This window comes from Spea bombifrons, chromosome 13, assembly GCF_027358695.1.
Source record: "Spea bombifrons isolate aSpeBom1 chromosome 13, aSpeBom1.2.pri, whole genome shotgun sequence".
Classification (NCBI taxonomy): Eukaryota; Metazoa; Chordata; class Amphibia; order Anura; family Pelobatidae; genus Spea; species Spea bombifrons.
In genome coordinates, this window is record NC_071099.1 from 6,515,320 (window position 1) to 6,540,051 (window position 24,732).

The following is a 24,732-nucleotide window of genomic DNA, read 5'->3' on the forward strand; positions in this document are numbered from 1 at the left end:
ATGCACATCTGCCCCCAGGCTTGCCACTCTGCCCCCAGAAATGCCTTATACCCCCCTATATTACACATCTGTGCCTCATGATATGCCTTATACTCCTATATGGCAATCTGGCATATAGGGGGTTAAAAGGCATATCATGGGGCAGAGTGGGGCTGGCGGAAGTGCCGGCAACGGAGGTTGTCTACATGCATCGCGTAGACGTCCACGGCTCCCGGAGAGTAGGATCCAGCTCCCCTGCAGCGCTGCGGGGGATCTGGATCCTAACCTGCTGCTTGCCCGCAGCAGGGCTAAATGAAAAAGAAAAAAAAAACACGCGCTGCATGTCCTGGGCGTCAGGCGATGCGAATTAGACATCCCTGTGCTAAACCCCAATTATAGGCCGCACTCCCACTTTAAGACTTTAAAAGTGCGGCCTATATTCGGGCAAATGCGGACCTGCAGGTGGCTGTATTTTCTAACTTAAAAATATAAAATTTTAAATTTGTCATCCACAGAATCCTGATGGATCCCTCTCTCAGGCTGCCATGATGCAGAGTGCGCTAGCTAAGGAACGAAGAGAAATGAAGCAAGCACAGCGGGAAGCAGAGATGGACTCCATTCCTATGGGGCTAAACAAGCACTGGGTTGATCCACTACCTGATGGTCTGTCTGCCGCTTTCTGCTACTTTTTGTATTCAAGGCATTATTAGTGATGCTGTTCCATAATGATGATTTAACAAGCCCTTTTAAACCATTATTTGCATAATACCACATCAGTCATTTTATTTTTTACCTGTATACATGGGGATATTGTATATTGAAATATTACTGCAAATAAGTATACTATGGTGTTACTGTGGACATGAAATTATTTTTATAATGTGTTTGGAGTTGCTTAATTTAAAACATTAGCAGTATCAGTTTAGCTGATGTAGCACTTGAGTCTTGTCTCTTTAGTTGACTTAATCATTTAGAGATGACAGGGATTTGGTAAAGCAATCACATTATATTCTTTGTAAGTATGATAATCAATGTGTTTGTTTTATTCGTTGTTGGTAGTACTCGCTAACGTTCCCTTCACTGATGTTTTGGTCCAATGTCAGATTTACTTTTTGACCGCTAGGCGTCGCTATTATAGAAAACAATATTTTAAAGCTTGTGGTTCAATGTTGGATTTCCTAGTGAACGATAGATGTCGCTATTAGAAGAGAGAATTATTAGTACAGAGTGATTCTGAATGTGATTTTAGTGATGAAGATGATTCTAAAAAAAAAAAAAGTTTCATACATTGAAAAAATATTGAGACTAACATAATATATGGTTTTAGATTTTTATTTTTAGTATTTGTTATTTTTTAGTTATAAGAAAATATAACTGTTTTGTATAAAAATTTAAAGTATGTGGGGTTTTTTCTGAAATTTTCTTTTTTCCTGCTTGGCGCACTTAGTGAAAACTTATTGGACCCCAAGGTATTAAAGTACATGCTAAAGGCAGCCAAACATTGCATTAAACTTGTTACAACTGTGGTACTCTGCAGATGTGGCACAAAGTAGAAGGTAGTGTTTAGGAACTATAAGGAGACTCGGAATGAGGAAGATAAGAGCACACACGATGAGAAAGTTGCCAAGTTAAAAAAATATAATGAAACCATTTTCAGATATAAAAATAGGTAAACATTGTTGAATGTCTGGATGTTATTGGTTTGTCAGAAACTGCATGGGTATACTGCAGGGAGATCTTGTCAAACGAATTAAATTTATTTTTTATAACAAAAATAGACCAGGGAGGAGCAGTATTGTAGGGCTGCAACTAACAATTATTTTCATAATCTATTAGTTGGCCGATTTTTATTTTTTCGATTAATCGGATAAAAAAAAAAATATAATTTAATAAAGCAACGTAGGATGTTAAAAACAAACGGCAGAATAAAAAAACTTAATAAAAAGTATAAATGCATTTCTTGTTTTTATTTCCCAACCTGCCCCCCAGTTATGCACATTTGAGCCCAGACATGCCACACTGACTCCCCACATATGCCACTCCGCCCTCCTCACATATGCCTTATATACCCTATATGCCTTATATACCCCCAGATATGTCACTCCATCCTCTCCGGGTATGCTGTATACCCCGATATGCCATAGTGCACTCATAGATTTGCAGACTCGTTCAGACACAATACTTTTATAAATAAATACAGGGTTAATCTTCACTGCCCCCAGGATTTAGATTTCCCTCAGTTTGTCCCCCTTTATCTCTAACTGCACCTTAAGTTAACCTTATTAAATTTAATTAAATTAACCCTCAGTCCTCAGCATTAAATTAATCTGGAAGAGAAGACCCCGTCAACCACAACTGCCCCTAAATTAACCCTAAACCCCATTAACTATAAATGCCCCTAAAGTAACCCTAAACACCCCATCAACTATAACTCCCCCTAAATTAACCCCCTAACTTTCAGCAGCACAAATATTAATTTTATACTCACTGTTAGATGAGTTTCTGAGCCATGTGGATGCTATATGAAATGGGCGGGACCAATCGGGAGTCCCTCCTTGCAGCCAATTGGCAGTGACTGCAGGGACTGTAAGTAGTAACTGCTGGGAGTCACAAACGGATTATAAAATGAGGGGTATTTTTCAGAGCATTTGCTCTGGAAAAAAACCTTCATTTTATAATCGATAAAAATCCATTCAACTAACCGATAATGAAATTCGATTTTCATTATCGATTTTTATCGATTTTATCTATTAGTTGCTGCAGCCCTACAGTTTGTTTTTTTTTTTTTTTAAAAACCTTTATTACTGCACATTTTATTTGTTTGTATCCCCAACTCAAAAGTATAATACAAAATTTTGACAGATGCAGTGTAGAGTCCAGGTATGAGAGATACCTATATGTTAATGCTCATAGTCTGAAAATGTTTCACTTTAATTAATGTGTTTTTTCACCAAGTGGGGGAAAAAAGTAAAACTTTTGGTTAGCCCATTTCCATTAAGCATTGATGATTAATCTCATTACGCATTCTTACCCAAGAAATTTCTACAACCTCTTTCCAATTCTTTGAAACGGCTACTTTCATTGCCGGAAAGAATTGAATAGCTAGTAATCTATTTTGTATAGTGTCCCATGTCATAGTTATATAGGCTGAAAAAAGACATGCGTCCATCAAGTTCAGCCTTTCCTATATCTGTTAATTTGTTGCTGTTGATCCAAAAGAAGGCAAAAAACCCCGGTTTCGCTCTTTCCAATTTTGCACTAACCAGGGAAAAAAATTCCTTCTTGACCCCAAAATGGCAGTCAGATTTCTCCTTGGATCAATAAGCTGTTTCCCCATAATCAAAGATTATATCCCGGAATATTGTTTTTCCAGTTATCCATCCAGTTGCAGTTTAAACGTCTGTACAGACTCCGATAAAACTACCTCTGCAGGCAGAGAATTCCACATCCTTATTGTCCTTACTGTAAAAAAACCCTTTCCTCTGCTTTAGTCTAAATCTCCTTTCTTCCAGTCTAAACTCATGACCACGTGTCCTGTGCATAGTCCTGTTTATGAACAGATTTCCACACAATGGTTTGTATTGGCCCCGAATATATTTATATAATGTTATCATATCCCCTCTGAGGCGACGTTTTTCTAAACTAAACAGATTTAAATTAGTTAACATTTCTTCATAACTAAAGTGCTCCATTCCTTTTATTAATTTTGTAGCCAGCCTCTGCACCCTTTCTAGTGCTATGATATCCTTCTTTAGAAAAGGTGCCCAAAATTGCACAGCATATTCAAGGTGCGGCCTTACCATTGATTTATACAGAGGCAAAATTATATCTTTATTCCACGACTTGATGCCCCTTTTTATACACAACAAATACCTTACTGGCCTTAGCAACCGCAGACTGACACTGCACATTGTTGCCTAGTTTGTTGTCTATAACAATTCCCAAATCCTTCTCATTTGTCGTTACCCCTAATTCACTACCGTTTAGGGTGTAGGTTGCTTGTGCATTCACTACCCCGAAGTGCATAACTTTACATTTATCTACATTGAATTTCATCTGCTATTTGTGTGCCCAGTCCCCCAGTCTATCTAGATCCCTCTGCAGCACAGTAATATCCTGCTCGCCCTGTATAACTTTACCTAGTTTAGTGTCATCTGCAAACACAGAAACATGACTTTCAATGCCTACTGCCAGGTCATTTATAAATATGTTGAATAAAATTGGTCCCAGAACAGAACCCTGAGGGACACCACTTACCACTTTTGACCAGCTTGAAAATTTACCATTTATAACAACTCTCTGTTCTCTATCTCTAAGCCAATGTTCTACCCAAGAACAAGAATTTGCATCTAGGCCAATTTCTTTCAGTTTGAATACTAACCTATTGTGTGGAACCGTGTCAAACGCCTTGGCAAAATCCAAGTAGATTACATCCACTGCAACACCCTGATCGACACTTCTACTTACTTCTTCGTAGAATGCAATTAAATTAGTTTGACAGGACCTATGTTTCATAAAACCATGCTGATTTATGCTAATAATACTATTCTTCCCAAGGAATTCTTGAATATTATCCCTAAACAGCCCTTCAAATACTTTCCCAGCAATGGAAGTTAGGTTCACAAGTCTATAATTTCCGGGCACAGAGTTGGAACCCTTTTTGAAAATAGGAACCACATCTGCCTTCCTCCAATCCTCTGGTACAATTCCTGAAAGAAAAGAATCCCGAAAGATTAGAAACAGAGGTTCCCTTATTCCCTGACACAGCTCCTTAAGTACTCGTGGGTGAATACCGTCAGGCCCCCCGGAGCCTTGTTAACATTAATTTTCTTTAGTTGCTGCAGCACCTTGTCCTGGGCCATCCACTCACAGTTTGACTGAAAATTTTTCTCAGTGGTCCTATGTATCTCCATTGCCATAGGTTCCTCCTTAACATATACTGAGGAAAAATAGTTGTTTAAAGTTTCTGCTTTTTCCTGGTCCTCCTTAACCAACACTCCCCTCTCTGTTATTAATAAACCTACGTTTTCATTCTTTGTTTTTTTAGAATTTATGTACTTAAAGAAATTTTTGGGGTTAGTTTTGCTCTCTTTGGCAATCACCCTCTCATTTTCTAGTTTAGCCCATCTATTCACCTTTTTGCATGCTTTATTAGCTTCCTTATATCTTATATAGGATGCCTCTGATTCGTCTGATTTAAATGCTGTAAAAGCCATTTTCTTATTTTTAATTTCCTGCTTAACGACCCCACTAAGCCACATCGGTTTCAATTTGTTTCTTTTATATTTGTTTCCTAGTGGTACATACTGAGAAGTGTACCCTGCTAATATTTGTTTGAAAATACTCCATTTTTCCTCAGTATTTTTATCCCTGAAGAGTTTTTACCAGTCAATAAGTTGCAAAGCTGCCCTTATCTTATTGAAATTGGCCTTCTTAAAATTATATGTTTTAGTATTCCCCATGGGCAATTTTTTTTTGAGTATATTTCAAAAGAGACCATATTGTGATCACTATTACCCAAGTGCTCCCCCACTTGAATGTTAGACACAAGATCAACATTGTTTGTTATCACCAGATCCAAACAAGTATCCTTTTTAGTTGGTGCTTGTACCAGTTGTGACATGAAGGTGTCATTTAACAGGTTCAAAAACCTGAATCCCCTTGCAGAGCTACTAGTCCCTCTATCCCAATTTATGTCCGGGTAATTAAAATCTCCAATAATTAACGTGTTACCCAGATGTGCAGCTTTCTCAATTTGTTCTAACAGCTGCTCTTCCTCATCATTATTAACATTAGGTGGTTTATAACAGATCCCAACCAGTAGTTCTTTTCCTTTTTTTTTTTTTTTGCCCCAAGTTGATATCTACCCATAAAGCTTCCACAAATCCCTTATCACCTTCAAGATGCTTAATATTTGACTTTAGCTCGTTGCTAACATACAAGCATACTCCTCCTCCCTTCCTGCTTTTTCTGTCCTTCCTATATAATGTATAACCTTTTAAGTTAACTGCCCAGTCATGGGTCTCATCCCACCATGTTTCTGTTATGCCTATTATATCATATTGCTTAGTGTATGCTATTGCTATAGTTCTCCCATTTTGTTATTTAGGCTCCTTGCATTAGCAAGCATACATTTAATATTACCCTGAGTCTCTTGAATTTTATGAGAATTTTTATTAATACATACCTCCTCTGTTCTGATCTTGCCCCTCCCCCCATCTCCACCCCCTTGTTCTGATCTGAAGCCCCACTCCTTTCTGCACTATCTCCATTTTCAAGATCTCTGTGTCCCTTCCCCCTTCCACTAGTTTAAAAACTCCTCCAGCCTTCTAGCCATCCTCTCCCCTAGCACAACAGACCCTCTTCCGTTTAGGTGCAATCCATCACCGCTGTAAAGATTGTACCCAAGCGCAAAATCAGCCCAATGCTCTAGAAAGCCAAAACCCTCCTTCCTACACCATGACTTTAGCCACGCATTTACCTCCCTGATCTCCCGCTGCCTTTCTACTGTTGCGCGTGGTACAGGTAATATTTCTGAAAATACTACCTTGGAGGTCCTTTTCTTCAGTTTATCTCCTAATTCCCTAAAATCATTCTTTAGGACCTTCCATTTTCCACTGTCTTTGTCATTGGTACCAATATGGACCATGACAGCCGGGTCTTCCCCAGCCCCTCCCAATAATCCATCCACTCTGTCAGCAACATGCCGGACCCGAGCACCCGGGAGACAGCAAACTGTCCGGTTGAGCCTATCAGAGCGGCAGATTACCCTATCTACTCTCTTAATAATAGTCCCCTACCACCACAACCTGTCTAGCCTTTCCTACGCTCTCAACCCCACTCATACTAGAGGGGCTGTTCCCTCGGCTGTTAGAAGGAACAGCTTCCTCCAGTATAGCTACTCCTGAGCTGATGCACCCAACATCTTCACTCAAGCGGGCAAATCTGTTAGGCTGCACAAGGTCAGGACTAGCTTAAACCTTTCCTCCCCCTCTACCACCACGTGTAACTGTGACCCAGCTACATGCCTGTTCCCCAGCTGACTTATCTCCTCCCTCTTCACTACCTGCACCCACTAAACTCTGCTCAGTGAGCAGCAGACCCCTTTCAAGATTGTCTATCTCTCTCAAAGTTGCAATTTGCTTCTCCAGATCTCTAATATGAGCTTCCAGAGAAGCCACTTGCTCACACCTGCCACAGAGGTATGGACCCTGGACGGATTCATCCAGGAATGCATACATGAAACAAGATGTGCATTGAGTCAGATCATCAATCTTGCTAACTCCCATAACCATACTCATAATCAAGTATAAGAAAAAAAATAAAATAAATGAGAACCTACAAAATAAGTTAAACAAGAACCCCTGTCAAAATAAAAAGTTAAAAGTAAAAATATAAAGCAGTATAAATACAGTACCTTGTGGAACCCCTGTTTCTCTTTCCTACTCCTGTTTCTTTTTAACTCCTACTTAAAATAGCCTACTTGAAAAAGAGACTATCTCAATGCAGAAGCAACTCAAGTGAGCAAGCTCTGTGAGTTACTTGGGGCTTTATATAGATAACCCCACACAGGTGAAACTAGGTAACCACTCCCCCTCAATTAACTGAGCTGCAGCACACAGAAGAAAAATAACACCAAAAATAAAGCACCCAAAACAGATGAATGCAACCAAATAAAGCTTTTTCCACCAGTTGTACTCCTCCAAGGGAACTCCTGTTTCTTTTTAACTCCTACTTAAAATAGCCTACTTGAAAAAGAGACTCTCAATGCAGAAGCAACTCAAGTGTCAATGTGGAGCTTTATTAGGTTGTGGCATAACTGTGGTATTGGTCAGTTCTGAAATAAGTCTAAAGATTTTTTTTTTTTTTTTTCCATGTGTCAAAAACTTCTGACAAGGCCACCGTCAGAAGGAGGAATGTTTTTTGAGGTAGATAATACCACTGATTCATGAGTTTGTTGCATTTTTTGTAGGTTTAAGCTATGGGTGATTTTTCCCAACTGAGCCATGTTTCATTCCAAGTTTGTCTTTCTACATATAAATTCAAGTCTTTGCCATTGACACAATGCTGCCGCCCCTAAAGAGTCTAAAAGACTCTAGGGATTCTCTTATTATTTATCTTATTTTTTTTCTAATTGAGACAGCAGGTCAGTTTATTCCCTGTGGGATGCTTGTGTAATGCTTGGCCTGTTTCCCCCATATGCATCTGTGTTCATGTTAAACAGCCATTGATTTTATAGTGTATGTGTGAGCTGATATTAGTATTTTGTCTGTGCTGTGGATGTGTGGACAAGTCCCACATCGTTTTTGTTGGCAGGTAGAGGTACCGTTTGCTGTTTGTTTGTGAAGGATGCTCTTCACAATCCATTGTTTGAGGTTGGGAGGCTGTTTGCATCAAGATAGTGGGGGATGTGGGGATATTGTGGGAACCCTGCAATACACTCCTCCATCTTCCCAACAACAACTGAAGCCCAAGCAAACATTTGCTAAAAGGTATACAGAGTGGACCAAGAGATCTCCATAATTATCTTTTATTGTTTTCTGTATTGTTATTAATAATTTCCTGTTTCTGTACCAGAATTGCCTATTACCCTTTTATGTCTATCTGTGCTTGATAGCCTAGAAATACTGGATATGTAGCATTTTTTCACTGATTTGTTTTTATTTGGTAAAATTTATGTCATGCCGGTCACTACTTATTTGTGTTATATTTTACTTTATATCTTTCTGCTCTACTAACCCCTTATTTCCTATATCTGCCCTCTTCTTGCCCCTGTCCACTTTAACAGTATTTAACACTCTGTTACAGCCCTCAAAGCCTGCAATACACTCCTCCACCTTCCCAAAAGCAAAGCAGTTATTTTCCTGTGTTGTCCTAATATATAGGGGTGTCCAAGTTTTTTCTGCAGTGGGCCACTTCGTCAGAAATGTATGTGTGCGTGGGCCGTACTCATTTTTCACTGAGAGAAATATGGCCTTTTAGCTTTATAATGCATATTAATACAGGGTTAATTTGGCAAAATGCTGAAACAAAAAAAAACCCACGGACAATAATTATCAGCAGGGGCCCTGCCGCTTCCCTCTGTGTTGCTCAGCAGCGTCTCATGCTCCATCGAGGGGATGCAGGAGCCCAGCGGAGTCAGCGAATGCACGTCGCCTCACGTGACTCCGCTCTGTTCCTGCTCCCCTGGGCAGGTCAAGAGAAGTTCAAACAGACTGCACGCAACGCAGATGGAGACAGCACCTCTGCGTAAGTCTGCACAACGGCTGCTTTGAACTTCACAGCCGGGCAGCCGCTTTGAATGTGGTCTGCCGCACCTCGAAGTCCGGCGGGCCGCACCTCGAAGTCCGGCGGGCCGCACCTCGAAGTCCGGCGGGCCGCACCTCGAAGTCCGGCGGGCCGCACCTCGAAGTCCGGCGGGCCGCACCTCGGACGCCCCTGATATAGACAGTTAATCACCTGATCTATTTAAACATGCCAGTAGAGGGCACCAACTCTTTGGATGCCTTTATTGCCCATTAAACCATTCCAAATATTTCCACCTTCCCCAGTCCCTCAACACTAAACCTTTATATGTGAAACCTGTGTTTGCTCTGCTACTTCTGCCCCCCACATTTTCTTCCCTTTTCCTATCTCTGTCAACTAGGGCTGCAACAACTAATCGATAAAATCGATAATAATCATTGCCAACGAATTTCAATATCTATGAATCGATTTTATCGAATAAAAGATGAGGTTTAAATTTAAATACCCATAGTCTTATAATCCGGCCTCAAATAGAGGTTGTATAATAACACTAAGATCCAAATCCCCTGCAGAGCTGCAGGGGACCCAGATCCTCCTCTCCGACAGCCGGTGGGCGTCTGTGCGATGTGCGTAAACAACAATGTGGGAAATTAACATTTAATTGCCATTTTAACCTTTGTGTGTCCGTAACAAGGCCAAGCATTCAAGAGTATGTAAACTTTTGATCAGGGCCGTTTTGGAGATATCTGTTATTACGATTTAAAAATGAGCCAAACAACTGTGTCATAATAAATGGCTTTATATGATCACTAGCCTTAACCCCTTCAGTACCGGGACGTACCTGGTACTTCCTGGTTAACAGTCACCGGTAGACCGGGACGTACCAGGTACGTCTCCTCCAAAAAACGCCCCCACATCACCACAATCGCGGTGATCGTGGGGGCGCTGCTGCTGCTGTCTGCCCAGGACTCCTGGGCAGACAGCACAGCCGTTCTAAGCCCGCCCCCAAGCCTACGATCACTCCCACGGAGTGATTTTGTAGGCAGAAACAGCGATTGCAGAAAGATCTGCAATCGCGGTTTCAGCTGCCACAGGCAGCTTCAGGGAAGGGGGGGGGTGTTGAATGGGTCCCCACACAAGTGTGGGGACCTGATCCAACACCCCCCTGCTGCCTGATCGCTCCATGAGAGCGTCAGTGCAGCGTTAACCCCTTCAATACCGCGAAAGCCCAGGCAGACCAGCAACAGCAAAAACGACCCCCCAGAAGTCCTCTGATCAGTCCTGTAGGACTGATCAGAGAGACTCCTCCCCTACAATCTCCAGTCTATTGGAGATTGTGTCCCAGCTGCCAGAGGCAGCTTCAGGGACAGGGAGACAGGGTTCTTTGGTCTCCACATGAGTGTGGAGACCAGACCCCCCCCCACCCTTCCTCAGTTAACCCCTACCCCCCCTCTTCCTCAATTAACCCCTTCAATGCTGCGGTTGTGTATGACCCCCATCGCAGCATTGCAGGGGTTAATATTAGTCCCCACAAGCTTGTGGGGACTAAATATCAGTCAATGCTGTGCTTCAATGGAGCATCAGCATTGAAAGAGTTAAAAAAAAAAATGTAAAAAATAATAATAAAAAAAAAATTAACAAATAAATTTAAAAAAATTAATATAATAATAATAATAATAAAAAAAAATAACAGCACTGACCTGAAAGTCCAGGGTGCTTCCAGGTCAAATGCTGGGCTGGGCTGATCAGATCGCTCCTGGCCAATAGGAGTGATCGGATCATTATGGCAGCCCACGGATGACCCTGCTCTACAAAGAGAGAGGGGTCATCTAGGGTAATTATGAAAAAACACAAATTATTAATAAATGAAATAATCATAATTATTACCTGATCACTTGTCGGTGACATTTTAAGTCGCTGATTATTGATCGGTCTCCCTGATTGATGTCAGCGGCCTAAACCTGTCACTTACAAGTAATCTGATAAAAAAAAATATTAAAAAAAATGTAAATGCACATGTTCCAGTTTTGCCCTCATAGCTTCCTCAAAAAATGCATGAACCATGCATGTGAGGTCTTGTTGGAATCAGGGGATCTTGGTGAACAAAATGTGGTGTTTTCTTCCACTGTTGCACTTATGGTGTGCAAGAAATTCAGTGCAACATTGAAATGTATGCGTTAAAAAAGCAGTAAAATATTTTTCCCTGTGAAGTTTGGCAGACATCAGTGAAGAAATGGCTAGCTGAAAACTGTCAAAACTACCCTAGTTGAACACCTTGACTTGTCTACTGTTCATAAATATATACTTTTATGGGGTAATTTACAGCGGGGGGCTTCCAAAATGTCCCAAATGGGATATGGGCCCAGGAAACCAATTTCTGAAAATTCCAAATATGAAAACGAAAATGCGCATGTTCCAGTTTTGCCCTCATAGCTTCCTCAAAAAATGCATGAACCATGCATGTGAGGCCTTGTTGGAACCGGGGGATGTTGGTGAACACAATTTGGTGTTTTTTTCTGCAGTTGCACATATTCTATACAAAATATAATATAAAATCTAAAGCAACATTGCAACATATGCAAAAAAATATAAAAATACCTCAAAATTTGGCAGCAACTGGCGATAAAATCCCTGTTTGAAAAGTGTCAAAATGACCCTAGTTGTACACCTTGACTTATCTACTTTTCATAAACCTATAATTTTGGGGGGATAATCAGTATCTGTGACAACTATTGCAGTTATTAGACTACCATGCCAAATTTGAAAAAAATTACATTTCAAAAACGCGATGCATGCCTTGCAATATTTGCCCTATACTGGTCAAAATAGATGAAAATCCTGGCCATGTTGGGTGGTTTCCAAATCAGGACAACTTAATGAATATATTTGGGATAATTTTTTCCCATTGGTTCAATGTGTGTACAATTTGTATGTATACAAAACTGTAAAAAAATGCGTTTTTTTCATTTTTTCCCCACTTTTTCCAGTTTATTTCAAACAAAACAATGTACTACCCAGCTTAATATGGTTTCAAATGAAAGCCCTACTTGTCCTAAAAAAAACAATATATGATTTGTGTGGGTGCACCAATTGATAAGAGAGAAATTACAGTTGAAGAAAGACATGGCAAAAACACAAAAACGGCTCCGGTCCTTTAGCGACACGTTAGTATCAAAATCCCGGTCCTGAAGGGGTTAAATAAAAAAAATGTTTTTTTTTTACTTGATCAGTTTTAAAAATCAATGTAAACATTTCACAATTTCTGTCTGGGTATGCAGGGTATAAAATTTATGTGTATAGGTGTGTTACAGAATCATTGGTGTTCTTTATTTGTATTTTAGTTGATGGGAGGCAAATTGCTGCCAACATGAGGGGTATAGGAATGATGCCAAATGACATTCCAGAGTGGAAGAAACATGCTTTTGGTGGAAACAAAGCATCATATGGGAAAAAGACACAGATGTCCATCCTTGAGCAGAGAGAAAGCCTTCCTATATACAAGCTTAAGGAGCAGCTGGTCCAGGTAACAGGGTTCATAGAACACTATGAATGATTCAGCAAATACTGTAGTATATGGCCAATGTGGTGTGTGTATATATAGTTAGAACAGATGTATTAGTAGGCTAAAAGAAAAGGACTCTGCTCACTGCTATTTGCCATGCACAGTAGACGGTTTGAGCCCTAGTAGTAGATGGAATTGACTGGACCCACAATGTGACATTAGTATTTTTATATAAAGTAGTAAAATAGTGTAATCAGTATACGTATTCATGAATGAATTATTTAAATCTGAAACAAATTTTTATCGTCTTTATCAAGATAAAATGTGAAATTGACACTTCACACACTGCTTGCTTATACATTTTAAAAAGAGTTGTGACACTACATAGTTTCAGGAAAAATAATGCATAGCACGCCGCTCCTCTTCTGCTTCCCCACTCTGTGAAACCCTCCACTGGCTCCCAATTACCTTTAGAATTAAATTTAAAATCCTAGTACTAACATATAAGGCCCTCCACAACAGTGCTCCTCCATACATTTCTGCCCTCATAAGCAAATACTCTCCTACTTGATCCTTACATTCTTCCAATGGGCTAAGGCTCTCCTCCTCACTACAAGATTTCACTTGGGCTGCCCCGTATCTTTTAGCAGCAATAACCTCAACCAAACACTTTCTGTATCTGTGGATCAGACCTACATGGTAATCTGAAGGAATTTTGGACCATTCTTCTCTGAAGAACTGTTTTACTTAATGTGTATTCTTGGGCTGTCCTGTGTGAATCCACTCTTTATAAGTACCTTTTGTAACCATTTATATTGAAACAATATTTACCATTTTATAGAAACATTTCCTTTACCAAAAGGGTTGTAGATGTATGGACTTCCAGCAGACTTGGTAGAGGCCAACACAGCGATGTGTGGGAAAGGCAAATAGCATATTTTAATCCCTTAAAGACAATGGGCGGTCCCTAAACCCATTGAAAACAATGCATTTTGAGCCTGTACATGTACAGCCTTTGTCATTAAGGGGTTAAACCTAAGAGATGACCAAGAACTGATTAACATTTGGTTCTTTACAGCAAGAAAACATGGTCGGGTTAGATAGGCCGAATAGTTCTGATCTGCTGTCAGATTCTATGTTTCTGTGTTCTGTAAATAATAATGCTGTCTTATATTGATCTCATTATCATTATCTACTGTCCTAAAAATAGAGATATCAAAGTGTATAACTAAGTAGCTGTTGTTTGAACAATAAATGGAAATGTGACTGGATTAGTGAGAGCAAAACAATATTAGTACTGTATGATCATGCATAATGTTTGTCTATTAAACATCAATACCATAATTGTGTGCTTTCTTTTCCATGTACAAGGCTGTTCATGACAATCAGATCCTCATTGTTATTGGAGAGACGGGCTCTGGAAAAACCACTCAGATTACCCAATATCTGGCTGAAGCTGGCTATACAACTAGAGGGAAGATTGGCTGTACCCAACCTAGGAGAGTGGCAGCAATGTCTGTTGCTAAAAGAGTATCTGAAGAATATGGTTGCTGTCTAGGTCAGGAGGTGAGTTCAAGTAGTAAAACGTAATATGTGAAAATCTAACATAGAGGTCAAAACTCACACTGCTATTAGTTTCGTGTCTCCTTTCTTTCCTCTGTCGTACAAAGCTTAATGGACTTAATCAGCCTTTAGTTAATCACTCCCTTTGGTGGCCAATAGTTCTGGCTGCTTTGTAAGGCTTGTGGAAGAGAGGGAGAATGTGTTCCATAAGGTAAAATTCCCCTTTAAATCAAATATATCCAATATACCTACTGTAAAATATCTGCTGCTCAAATCCAGTATGACAAGTAGTCAAAACAGCTACTAATTTTCCCTGCCATCCCAGGTGACACTATGAGAGACTCCTCCTCCGTACCTGAGATAGGGCAGGACTCAGAACATTTAAAAGGCCCCTCCCCTCCTAGCACCCTCAGTGTTTTTTCCTGCCCTACATCAGGTAGGGAGGACTCGTCTCCCGTTTGTTATTTTATTTCGGCTCTAGGTTGAGCCGTTTCTCCCTAGGGCTAAGCCCCCTCGGGTGGGGGTAGTCTCTGCACCTTAGCCTGTGGCTGGTGCCGCGCTGCCCGGCGCTTACTTACCTTGGCTGTGCGGTGATCCGTCCGGCTTCCTTCCCTCAGCTCCCCGCTGCTTCCACTGCCGTTCGCTGTTCCTAGACGCCGCGGCTCGGCGTCTCAGCATTTTTAAAGATGGCGTCTCGGCTTTTTCCGGCTCGGTTCGCCAGGCATGTCCGGTATGCGTTCCAAGCCTCGTTTTCGTTTCAATTCAAAATTTTGCCGCCAGAATTGCTGCTGTTGCAGCTTGTAGCCTGATTTGGAGCTATTTAAGCGGTGTGGTGAGTTGACAATGGGTTATTATATATTTTCTGACGGTGCTGTTGCATTTTGTCTGATTATGTCTGCTCCAGATAATTCTGAGCCTCCCTCTGTTGAGGAGAGACCTAAAAAGGCTTTAACTAAATCAAAACATGCGCAGTGTTCTGGTTGTCACAGGCCTCTGCAGGATGCTAAGAAAAAGCTCTGTTCTGCCTGTCTAAAGTCCGTTGCGGATTCGGAAGCCTCTGGTGGGAGAGAGTTTTTGGCCTGGCTCAAGGAGGAGATGCAGTCCACCTTTTCGGCTTTTCGTCAATCGGTTCCTGCTCCTTCCCATCTTCCGGCAGTTCGGGAACCATCGCTCCTGGGTTACCAGCAGTTTTCTGACTCCGAGTTTGATTATCCTGAGCTGGAGGAATATTCTTCTGAGGAAGGTGAAATCCGAGAGGAAAGTTCCTATTTGTTCCCGGTGGAAGAAATTGATACTCTCATTTCTGCGGTAAAGTCTGCCATGAACTTGGAGGAAACAGCGACGCCTAAGAAGGATCACTTCTTTGCCGGCTTCTCCAAGCAGTCACCTTCTTTTCCTGTGCACCCTGCCTTATCCGACATCATTAAGCAGGAGTGGAATCATCCAGAGAGGAGGGTTAACCTGTCCAGGCGGGTGAAACGCCTCTTTCCGTTTGAGGAGGACTTTGAAAAATTTTGTGCAACTCCGCTGGTTGACACCGCGGTGATGAAAGTTTCCAGGAAGACTGCCTTGCCGCTGGAGGATGGCTCTCATTTCTCGGATCTGATGGAAAAGAAGGCTGAAGCAGCCGTTAAGAAATCTTTTGAAGCTTCCTCTGCTGCTTTTAAACCTGGCATAGCATCTGCCTCTGTGTCTCGAGCTGTTAAAATCTGGCTGTCACAGATCGAGGAAGAGGTTGCGGCTAAAACGCCTAGAGAAACTATCCTCAAGAACATTGCTGCTCTCAAATTGGCAGTGGATTTTCTCTGCGATGCCTCGGTTGAAAATGTCAGGATGTCAGCCAGGGCCTCTGCACTTTCGGTGGCGGCCAGACGGGCCTTATGGCTGAAAGCCTGGGGGGCTGACAATGCCTCAAAGAACAGACTGCTAAATATCCCTTTTAAAGGAGGGTCTCTGTTTGGCGAGGAGCTGGAGTCCCTGCTTGAGAAGACGACTGGGGATAAACATTGGATGCCTCTACGCAGAACTGCTCCCAGGAGGCGGCAGTCCTTTCGTCCATACTTTCCAGGCCAGTCCAGGGGTTATGGTTCCGGTTTCTTTCGCCCTGCAAGGGAGCATGCCTTCCGGGGCAGATTCCATCGTGAGAGAGGTAGACACGACAGGTTCGCCTTCCCCAAAGAGGCCCAGGATCCCAAGGGTTTTGCATGACTCGTCAGTCATCCCGGTGGGAGGAAGACTTCGGCATTTCATGGACTATTGGTTCCTCATCACCAAGGATTCCTGGGTGAGATCCATCATATCCCAGGGTTATCGACTGCAATTCGAAAGCAAACCTGCAGACCGGTTTTTGATCTCCCACCTTCCTCAGAACCTGGAACAGCGGGGATTCCTGCTGTCGGCTGTCCATCAATTTGTACATACAGAAGTCCTTATTCCTGTGCCCCGGCAGGAACAGGGTCAAGGAGTTTATTCTCGGGTCTTTTTGGTCCCAAAGTCACCAAAGGGGTTTCGTCTCATTATAGACCTACGTTTCCTGAACCGTCACCTTCGTTTCCTAAGGTTCAAGATGGAGACCATAAGATCAGCACTGGACTCTCTAAACCTTCAGGACTTCATGGTCTCCATAGACCTAAAGGATGCGTATCTTCATGTTCCTATGCATCCCTCCCATCATCGGTTTCTGCGGATAGCTATTCCTTGGGGTTCAGGAATCAGTCATTTTCAATTTCAAGCCCTGCCATTTGGACTGTCTCCAGCCCCCAGAGTGTTTACAAAACTCCTTGCAGTGGTGGTGGCCCATTTCAGACGTCAGGGCATTTCGGTCATCCCTTACTTAGACGATTGGCTGATTCACACGCATTCAGCGATTCTCCTTCAGTCTCACCTTTCCCGGGTGGTCCAGACGCTTCAGGATCTCGGCTGGATTCTAAATTGGGAGAAGTCCAAGTTAGTCCCTTCTCAACGATTGGAGTTCCTCGGCCTTCGCCTGGATTCCTGCGAAGGAAAAGCTTTTCTTCCTTCGAGCAAGATCAGCGGTATTTATTCCCTAACCTGCAAGGTGCTTTCTGCACGAAAAAGTCCACTAAGGCGGTGTATGTCTCTTCTCGGCAAGATGACTTCAGCAAGATATGCAGTTCCCTGGGCCCTGGCTCACATGAGGGTCCTTCAGAACCATATTCTTCATTTGATGGAACAGAACCCATTCGCCCTGGACAGACTGGTTCGTCTTCCTCCGCATGTCAAGGCATCCCTCTCCTGGTGGCTCCTACGAGATACTCTGGCCTCGGGAAGACGATGGGCCTGGTCATCCAAAGAGCTCCTGACGACGGACGCAAGCAGTACAGGCTGGGGGGCAACTTATCGGGACGACTTTGCTCAAGGTCTCTGGTCGCCTGCCACTCAGCTCCTACCCTCGAACTGCCTGGAGCTGCTGGCGGTGGAGAATGCCCTTCATCACTGGGAAAAGCATCTCTTTGGCGGCAACATCCTGCTTCGTTCCGACAATCGGGCGGTTGTCGCCTACATCAACAAGCAGGGGGGTACAAGAAGTCCTCGCCTACTGCGTCTAGCTCTCAGGATTTCCTTTTGGGCAGAATCTCGTCTCATGACTTTGTCTGCGGTTCACCTTCAGGGGGCTTTGAATTCCCAAGCCGACTTTCTAAGCAGAACTCCCGTTCTAAGCCACGAATGGGCTTTGCATCCGGCAGCCTTCCACATGATTGTCCAACGGTGGGGAATGCCCGAGATAGATCTCATGGCCTCCAGGGACAATGCTCAAGTTCCGGCGTTCTTTTCTCTCAATCCTCGGGACCAGCCTTTGGCGGTGGATGCCTTCGCTCAGACTTGGAGTTTCAACCTCGCCTATGTTTTCCCTCCATTGCCTCTGATATCCAAGGTTCTTCAAAAGATCAAGTTCGACCGGGCATCAGTTATACTGGTTGCCCCGGACTGGCCCAGACGTGTATGGTACGCGGGCCTAGTCTCACTCAGCCACGCACCACCCCTACGGCTCCCGGCCTGGGAAAACCTGCTTCACCAGGGTCAGTTCCTTCATCCAAATCCTGCGGTATTTCAGCTGACGGCTTGGAGGTTGAACGGAGGATTCTGAGGTCTCGAGGCTTCTCTGAGTCGGTTACGGAAACTCTTCTGCGCAGTCGTAAGAAGGTCACATCCATCAGATACATTAAAGTGTGGAAGAAGTTTTGTAGCTGGTGTGGATCCAGGAAAATTCTTCCTTCAGAGTGTTCTCCAGCTGCTATTCTGGAATTTTTGCAGACGGGGTTTGACCATGGACTTCAGCCTTCTACCATCAAGGTTCAGATTGCTGCCATTAGTGCTTTACTTGGCGTTGATTTGAGTTCTGTTCCAATCATCAGGCGTTTCTCCAAGGCTATGGTGCGTATTCGTCCTCGCCCTGTCTCCAAGATGGTTCCCTGGGACCTGAACCTGGTCCTTCGCAGGCTCATGTTGCCACCTTTTGAGCCTCTTCAATCAGTGTCCCTACACCTGTTGTCTCTGAAGACGGCCTTCCTGGTGGCCATTACCTCTGCGAGGCGTATCAGTGAACTCCAGGCCCTTTCTATGAAAGAACCGTTTCTACGTTTTTTTCCGGATAAGGTCATCCTCGCCTTGCCCCCGGAATTCTCACCCAAAGTACAGACGGCGTTTCACAGGGACCAAGAAATTGTGTTGCCTACGTTCTTCTCGTCCCCTCAATCGGCGGAAGAAGAAGCGCTCCATACGTTGGACTTAAAAAGATGTCTTTCTATTTATCTGGAACGCACACAGCCTGTGCGCAAATCATCTAGTTTGTTTGTAGCCTCTTCTGGTCCCAGTAGAGGTCTTGGCTTTTCTAAGCGTACGGTGGCGAAATGGATTGTGTCTACTATCTGTTTAGCTTACACAGCAGCTGGCGGGGTTCCCCCTCCGGGGATTCGTGCCCACTCTACCCGCGCAGTTTCCACTTCATGGGCTGAACGATGTCTTGTCTCGCCTGAACACATCTGTAAAACAGCTACGTGGGGATCTCTAAGTACTTTTGTTCGACATTATAGACTCGATCAGATGGCTCAGGAAGATGCCCTGTTCGGTCGTACGGTTCTTGGGGCGGTGTTTTCCCCCTGAGTTTCTTTGTTTCCCACCCTTCTTCTTTGTTATATCTCTCATAGTGTCACCTGGGATGGCAGGGAAACATTAAGTTCTACTTACCGAGAGCTTCTTTTCCCTGCCAATCCCTGGTGACACGTTTTGTTCCCTCCCTTCCTTTCAGTAAATGTTTGTTTTTGCAGCGATTCTGTTTTCCTGTGTGGTCTTTGATATTCACTGAGGGTGCTAGGAGGGGAGGGGCCTTTTAAATGTTCTGAGTCCTGCCCTATCTCAGGTACGGAGGAGGAGTCTCTCATAGTGTCACCAGGGATTGGCAGGGAAAAGAAGCTCTCGGTAAGTAGAACTTAATGTTTCATGTGATATTGTAAAGAGAAGTAAGAATTCACTAAACCTGAATTGGTGAATGGATTTACACTAATGGTTTGTGTATAAAGGGTAGATCTATTTTTTTTATATATATATATATCTCTTCCTGGATTGAATTTTTTTTTTTGCTTAGGTTGGATATACAATTCGATTTGAGGACTGCACAAGCCCAGAAACGGTCATAAAATACATGACAGATGGTATGTTATTGAGGGAGTGTCTGATCGACCCTGATCTGACACAGTATGCTATTATCATGTTGGATGAAGCCCATGAAAGGACAATCCATACAGATGTGCTTTTTGGACTCCTGAAGAAGGTATCTGGTCACCACAAAAATGTTGTTAATACATCTTGTTTGGATTTTTTTTATACATCTAGTGGTTTGGTTTATTCACACATTAATAACAGTATACTTAATACTGGATTGTATCCAGTAAAGCACCTTTTTTAATATATTGTTATGATATAAGTGCATCTTGAAGCTGCTGACCTAGTAGGATTCATCTAATAAGTCTAATTTTCCTTGATGGAAATTGAATATGTACCACTTATGGGGAAAAACGGATTAGGTACCCATTAATGATTCCTTTTACCAAAACAGATGAATTCATTAAGGGCTATGCTAGACCTCAGGCAGCGCCTGGAGTTGTTTAGCACCAATGTGAATTTGCTGTCCCCTCAAAACAACAACACTATTAATCAACCATTAATGTCTAAACCTTGGCAACAAAAGTGAGTACACCCCTAAGTGGAATTGTCCAAATTGGGCCCAATTAGCCATTTTCCCTCCCTGGTGTCATGTGACTTGTTAGTTTTACAAGGTCTCAGGTGTGAATGGGGAGTAGGTGTGTTAAATTTGGTGTTATCACTCTCACACTCTCATACTTGTCACTGGAAGTTCAACATGGCACCTCATGGCAAAGAACTCTCTGAGGACCTGAAAAAAAGAATTGTTGCTCTACATAAAGATGGCCTAGGCTATAAGAAGATTGCCAAGACCCTGAAACTGAGCTACAGCACGGTGGGCAGGCCCATACAGTGGTTTCACAGGACAGGTTCCACTCAGAACATGCCTCGACATTGTCGACCCAAGAAGTGGAGTGCACGTGCTCAGTTTGAAGGGGCAGAGGGGGGGTAGTTTGAAGGGGCAGAGGGGGGTAGTTTGAAGGGGCAGAGGGGGGGGTAGTTTGAAGGGGCAGAGGGGGGGGGTAGTTTGAAGGGGCAGAGGGGGGGGGTAGTTTGAAGGGGCAGAGGGGGGGGGTAGTTTGAAGGGGCAGAGGGGGGGGTAGTTTGAAGGGGCAGAGGGGGGGGTAGTTTGAAGGGGCAGAGGGGGGGGTAGTTTGAAGGGGCAGAGGGGGGGGGGTAGTTTGAAGGGGCAGAGGGGGGGGGTAGTTTGAAGGGGCAGAGGGGGGGGGTAGTTTGAAGGGGCAGAGGGGGGGGGTAGTTTGAAGGGGCAGAGGGGGGGGGTAGTTTGAAGGGGCAGAGGGGGGGTAGTTTGAAGGGGCAGAGGGGGAGGTAGTTTGAAGGGGCAGAGGGGGGGTAGTTTGAAGGGGCAGAGGGGGGGGTAGTTTGAAGGGGCAGAGGGGGGGGTAGTTTGAAGGGGCAGAGGGGGGGGTAGTTTGAAGGGGCAGAGGGGGGGGTAGTTTGAAGGGGCAGAGGGGGGGGTAGTTTGAAGGGGCAGAGGGGGGGTAGTTTGAAGGGGCAGAGGGGGGGTAGTTTGAAGGGGCAGAGGGGGGGGGTAGTTTGAAGGGGCAGAGGGGGGGGGTAGTTTGAAGGGGCAGAGGGGGGGTAGTTTGAAGGGGCAGAGGGGGGGGGGTAGTTTGAAGGGGCAGAGGGGGGGGGTAGTTTGAAGGGGCAGAGGGGGGGTAGTTTGAAGGGGCAGAGGGGGGGTAGTTTGAAGGGGCAGAGGGGGGGGTAGTTTGAAGGGGCAGAGGGGGGGGTAGTTTGAAGGGGCAGAGGGGGGGGTAGTTTGAAGGGGCAGAGGGGGGGGTAGTTTGAAGGGGCAGGGGGGGGTAGTTTGAAGGGGCAGGGGGGGCGGTAGTTTGAAGGGGCAGAGGGGGGGGTAGTTTGAAGGGGCAGAGGGGGGGGTAGTTTGAAGGGGCAGAGGGGGGGTAGTTTGAAGGGGCAGAGGGGGGGGTAGTTTGAAGGGGCAGAGGGGGGGGTAGTTTAAAGGGGCAGGGGGGGTAGTTTGAAGGGGCAGAGGGGGGGGTAGTTTAAAGGGGCAGGGGGGGTAGTTTGAAGGGGCAGGGGGGGTAGTTTGAAGGGGCAGGGGGGGTAGTTTGAAGGGGCAAGGGGGGGTAGTTTGAAGGGGCAGGGGGGGGTAGTTTGAAGGGGCAGAGGGGGGTAGTTTGAAGGGGCAGAGGGGGGGTAGTTTGAAGGGGCAGAGGGGGGGTAGTTTGAAGGGGCAGAGGGGGGGTAGTTTGAAGGGGCAGAGGGCAGGGGTAGTTTGAAGGGGCAGAGGGGGGGTAGTGAGGGGGGGTGCCAGAGGAGTAGTCTGCACAGGGCGCCAGAACACCTAAGGCCGGCTCTGACTGTATACACCATGGTAGGAAGGCCTATCCAGGTTAATATAGAAGGGAAAGATGTAACCATGGATTTAGATACTGGGGCTGCTGTTTCAGTTATGACAGTTAAAGACTGGAAAAAGTGAAATGTTCCAAAACCTCTACAGCCAACTGCTTTGAAGCTACATATGCTAGAGAAATATTAACACCGGTAGTATGTGCATCTGTATCTGTGTGTACAAATGGTAAAAACTGCTAATCTTACACTGTAATACTTAAATCGGATGGACCACCTCTATATGGAATAGACTGGATACGGGCCCTCAACAATACTAAAGTCCATCTTATGGAAGTTGATCGTGCTCAATGGATTGAGAACATTAAAATCAGATATCCCCCCATGTTTGAAGATGTTCTGGGAAAAGTTAGGAACAAAAGAGTTCGTTACATTTAAAACCTGGAGCTAGACCAAAGTTTTGCAAAGCTCGGACAGTACCATTTGCTTTAAAGGCAGGAGTTGATGCTGAACGGAGAAAGTTAGAAAAGTTAAAGATTATATCACCAGTTCATCTTAGAGCCTCTCCTATTGTACCAGTAAAGAAGAAAAATGGATGGATTCAAATATCTGGAGACTTTAGGATGGTGTTGAATGAACAGTTAGCAGTGGATAAGTATCCTTTACCAAGAACGGAAGAGATTTTTGCTAACTTAGCTGGGGGACAACATTTCACAAAACTTGATTTGAAGAAATTTCAACTACAACAGCAGCCAGATTACAACGATACCTTGGGTGCATATCACATATCACATATCAAGTATCGGGGCCGTGACTTCTATAGTAAGGCTGATGCCATGTGAAGGCTTCCACTAAAGAGTTTGTCACCAGCTTGTGATACTGAATTACAGATTGTGTCAAAATATTTGAGAGAAGGGTGGCCAAAAAAAAGCTGAAATATACAGCAAGCATACATATTATGAGCCAAAGAACTCATACTACGTGATGTATTTTATGAGGCAAAAGAGTTCTAATACCTAATAAGTTACATCAAGCCACGTTACAACTCCTTCATGAAGGTCACCCTGGCATTATCAGAATGAAACAGAAGGCTAGCGGTTATGTTTGGTGGCCATCAGTTGATAAAGATATTGAGGAATATGTCATGTCATGCAAAGGGTGCATTCAAGTTCAGGGACAGCTGCCACGAGGAGCTGTACAACCATGCGGCTGGCCTAATACACCTTGGGACAGACTACATTTGGACTTGGCTGGTCCTGTTGATGGAATTTTATACTTAATAATAATTGCAGAAGTCATTCTAATGGCACGGACTACAACTACCGAAGTGATTTCAGCATTAGAAAGATTATTATTTGGATTACCAAGGAAATTAGTCACAGATAAAGGCCCCCAGTTTGTATCACAAGACTTTCAGGACTTTTTACATGGAAACGGAATTCATCATCAGACTGCACCCTATCATCCAGCCACAAATGGACAAGCAGTGAGATTTGTCCAAACTTTTAAAAAGGCATTGAAAGCTCTCAAATGAAAAAAAAGTTACAATTTTTACAGCAATATAGAGTTACTCAACACCCCACCACAGGAGTTGCACCTGCTCAACTATTGTTTGGCAGGAAGATCAGTACAAAGCTAGATTTAGTCAAACCAGATGCCACAGAAACAGTCCCCATCATGCAAAATAAAATGACAGTTGGATAACCTTCGAGAACATATACTGAAAGAGATTTGGTATAGTATAGGTTGTATCATAAAAATGAAAGATGGGCACCAGGTGTAGTTGGCCGGGTTGAAGGCCCAAAGACGTATGCGATAACCACTCAATCAGTGTCGACGTAATCAGTTATGACAAAGGTTAGAGAGGAGAGAACAGTCTGACAACTTTGATATTTGGGGTGGACATTGGCATGATCCAACAACAGACTCTGACTCAACTGAAATTGAGGACTTGAGATACCAACCAGTAATGAGGAACATTGTAATGCCAGTAATGAAGAAATCCGTAATGATGAGTCAAAAATTTCTAACCAGGACCAGACTTGTCATATTCATACACCCCCAGAAAAAGAATTCCTTCTGCTCTCTGGTCTCCAGAAGAGAATCTCAAGAGACGCTAGCCAGAGACAACGTGCCGTATACCAAAGGAAACTTTGTCAAATGAAAAAAACAAGAAACAGCTCTCAAGTTAACCCAAGAGGAAACTACAGATGACTGATTATTTTGTTGTATAAGTTATTGTTATATTTATTTAATTCAACAAGCAAAAAAAAAATTGAGGAGGAAAGGAGATATAGTGTTGTGCTTGCTGCCTGCTCGGGTGGATGACACTGGCTTCCGTACAAGCATGAAGTCTTCAACTAGGCGGAGCTGGCAGTTGACGGTTGGTTGACAGTTGACGGTTGGTTTTCTTGGTAACAGCAGACAGTATAATAAAAGCATATTGA

At 43.6% G+C, this 24,732-nt stretch overlaps 1 protein-coding gene across 1 annotated transcript in view; it reads left to right on the forward strand.

Moving 5' to 3' along the window:
* DHX8 (DEAH-box helicase 8) overlaps positions 1–24,732 on the forward strand; it is a 114,719-nt gene that overhangs the window by 47,834 nt on the left and 42,153 nt on the right. Inside the window, exons 12-15 of the mRNA XM_053453632.1 lie at positions 495–642; positions 12,567–12,748; positions 14,099–14,293; positions 19,896–20,081. Coding sequence (XP_053309607.1) covers positions 495–642; positions 12,567–12,748; positions 14,099–14,293; positions 19,896–20,081 — 711 coding nt within the window. The remainder of the gene's footprint in view (positions 1–494; positions 643–12,566; positions 12,749–14,098; positions 14,294–19,895; positions 20,082–24,732) is intronic.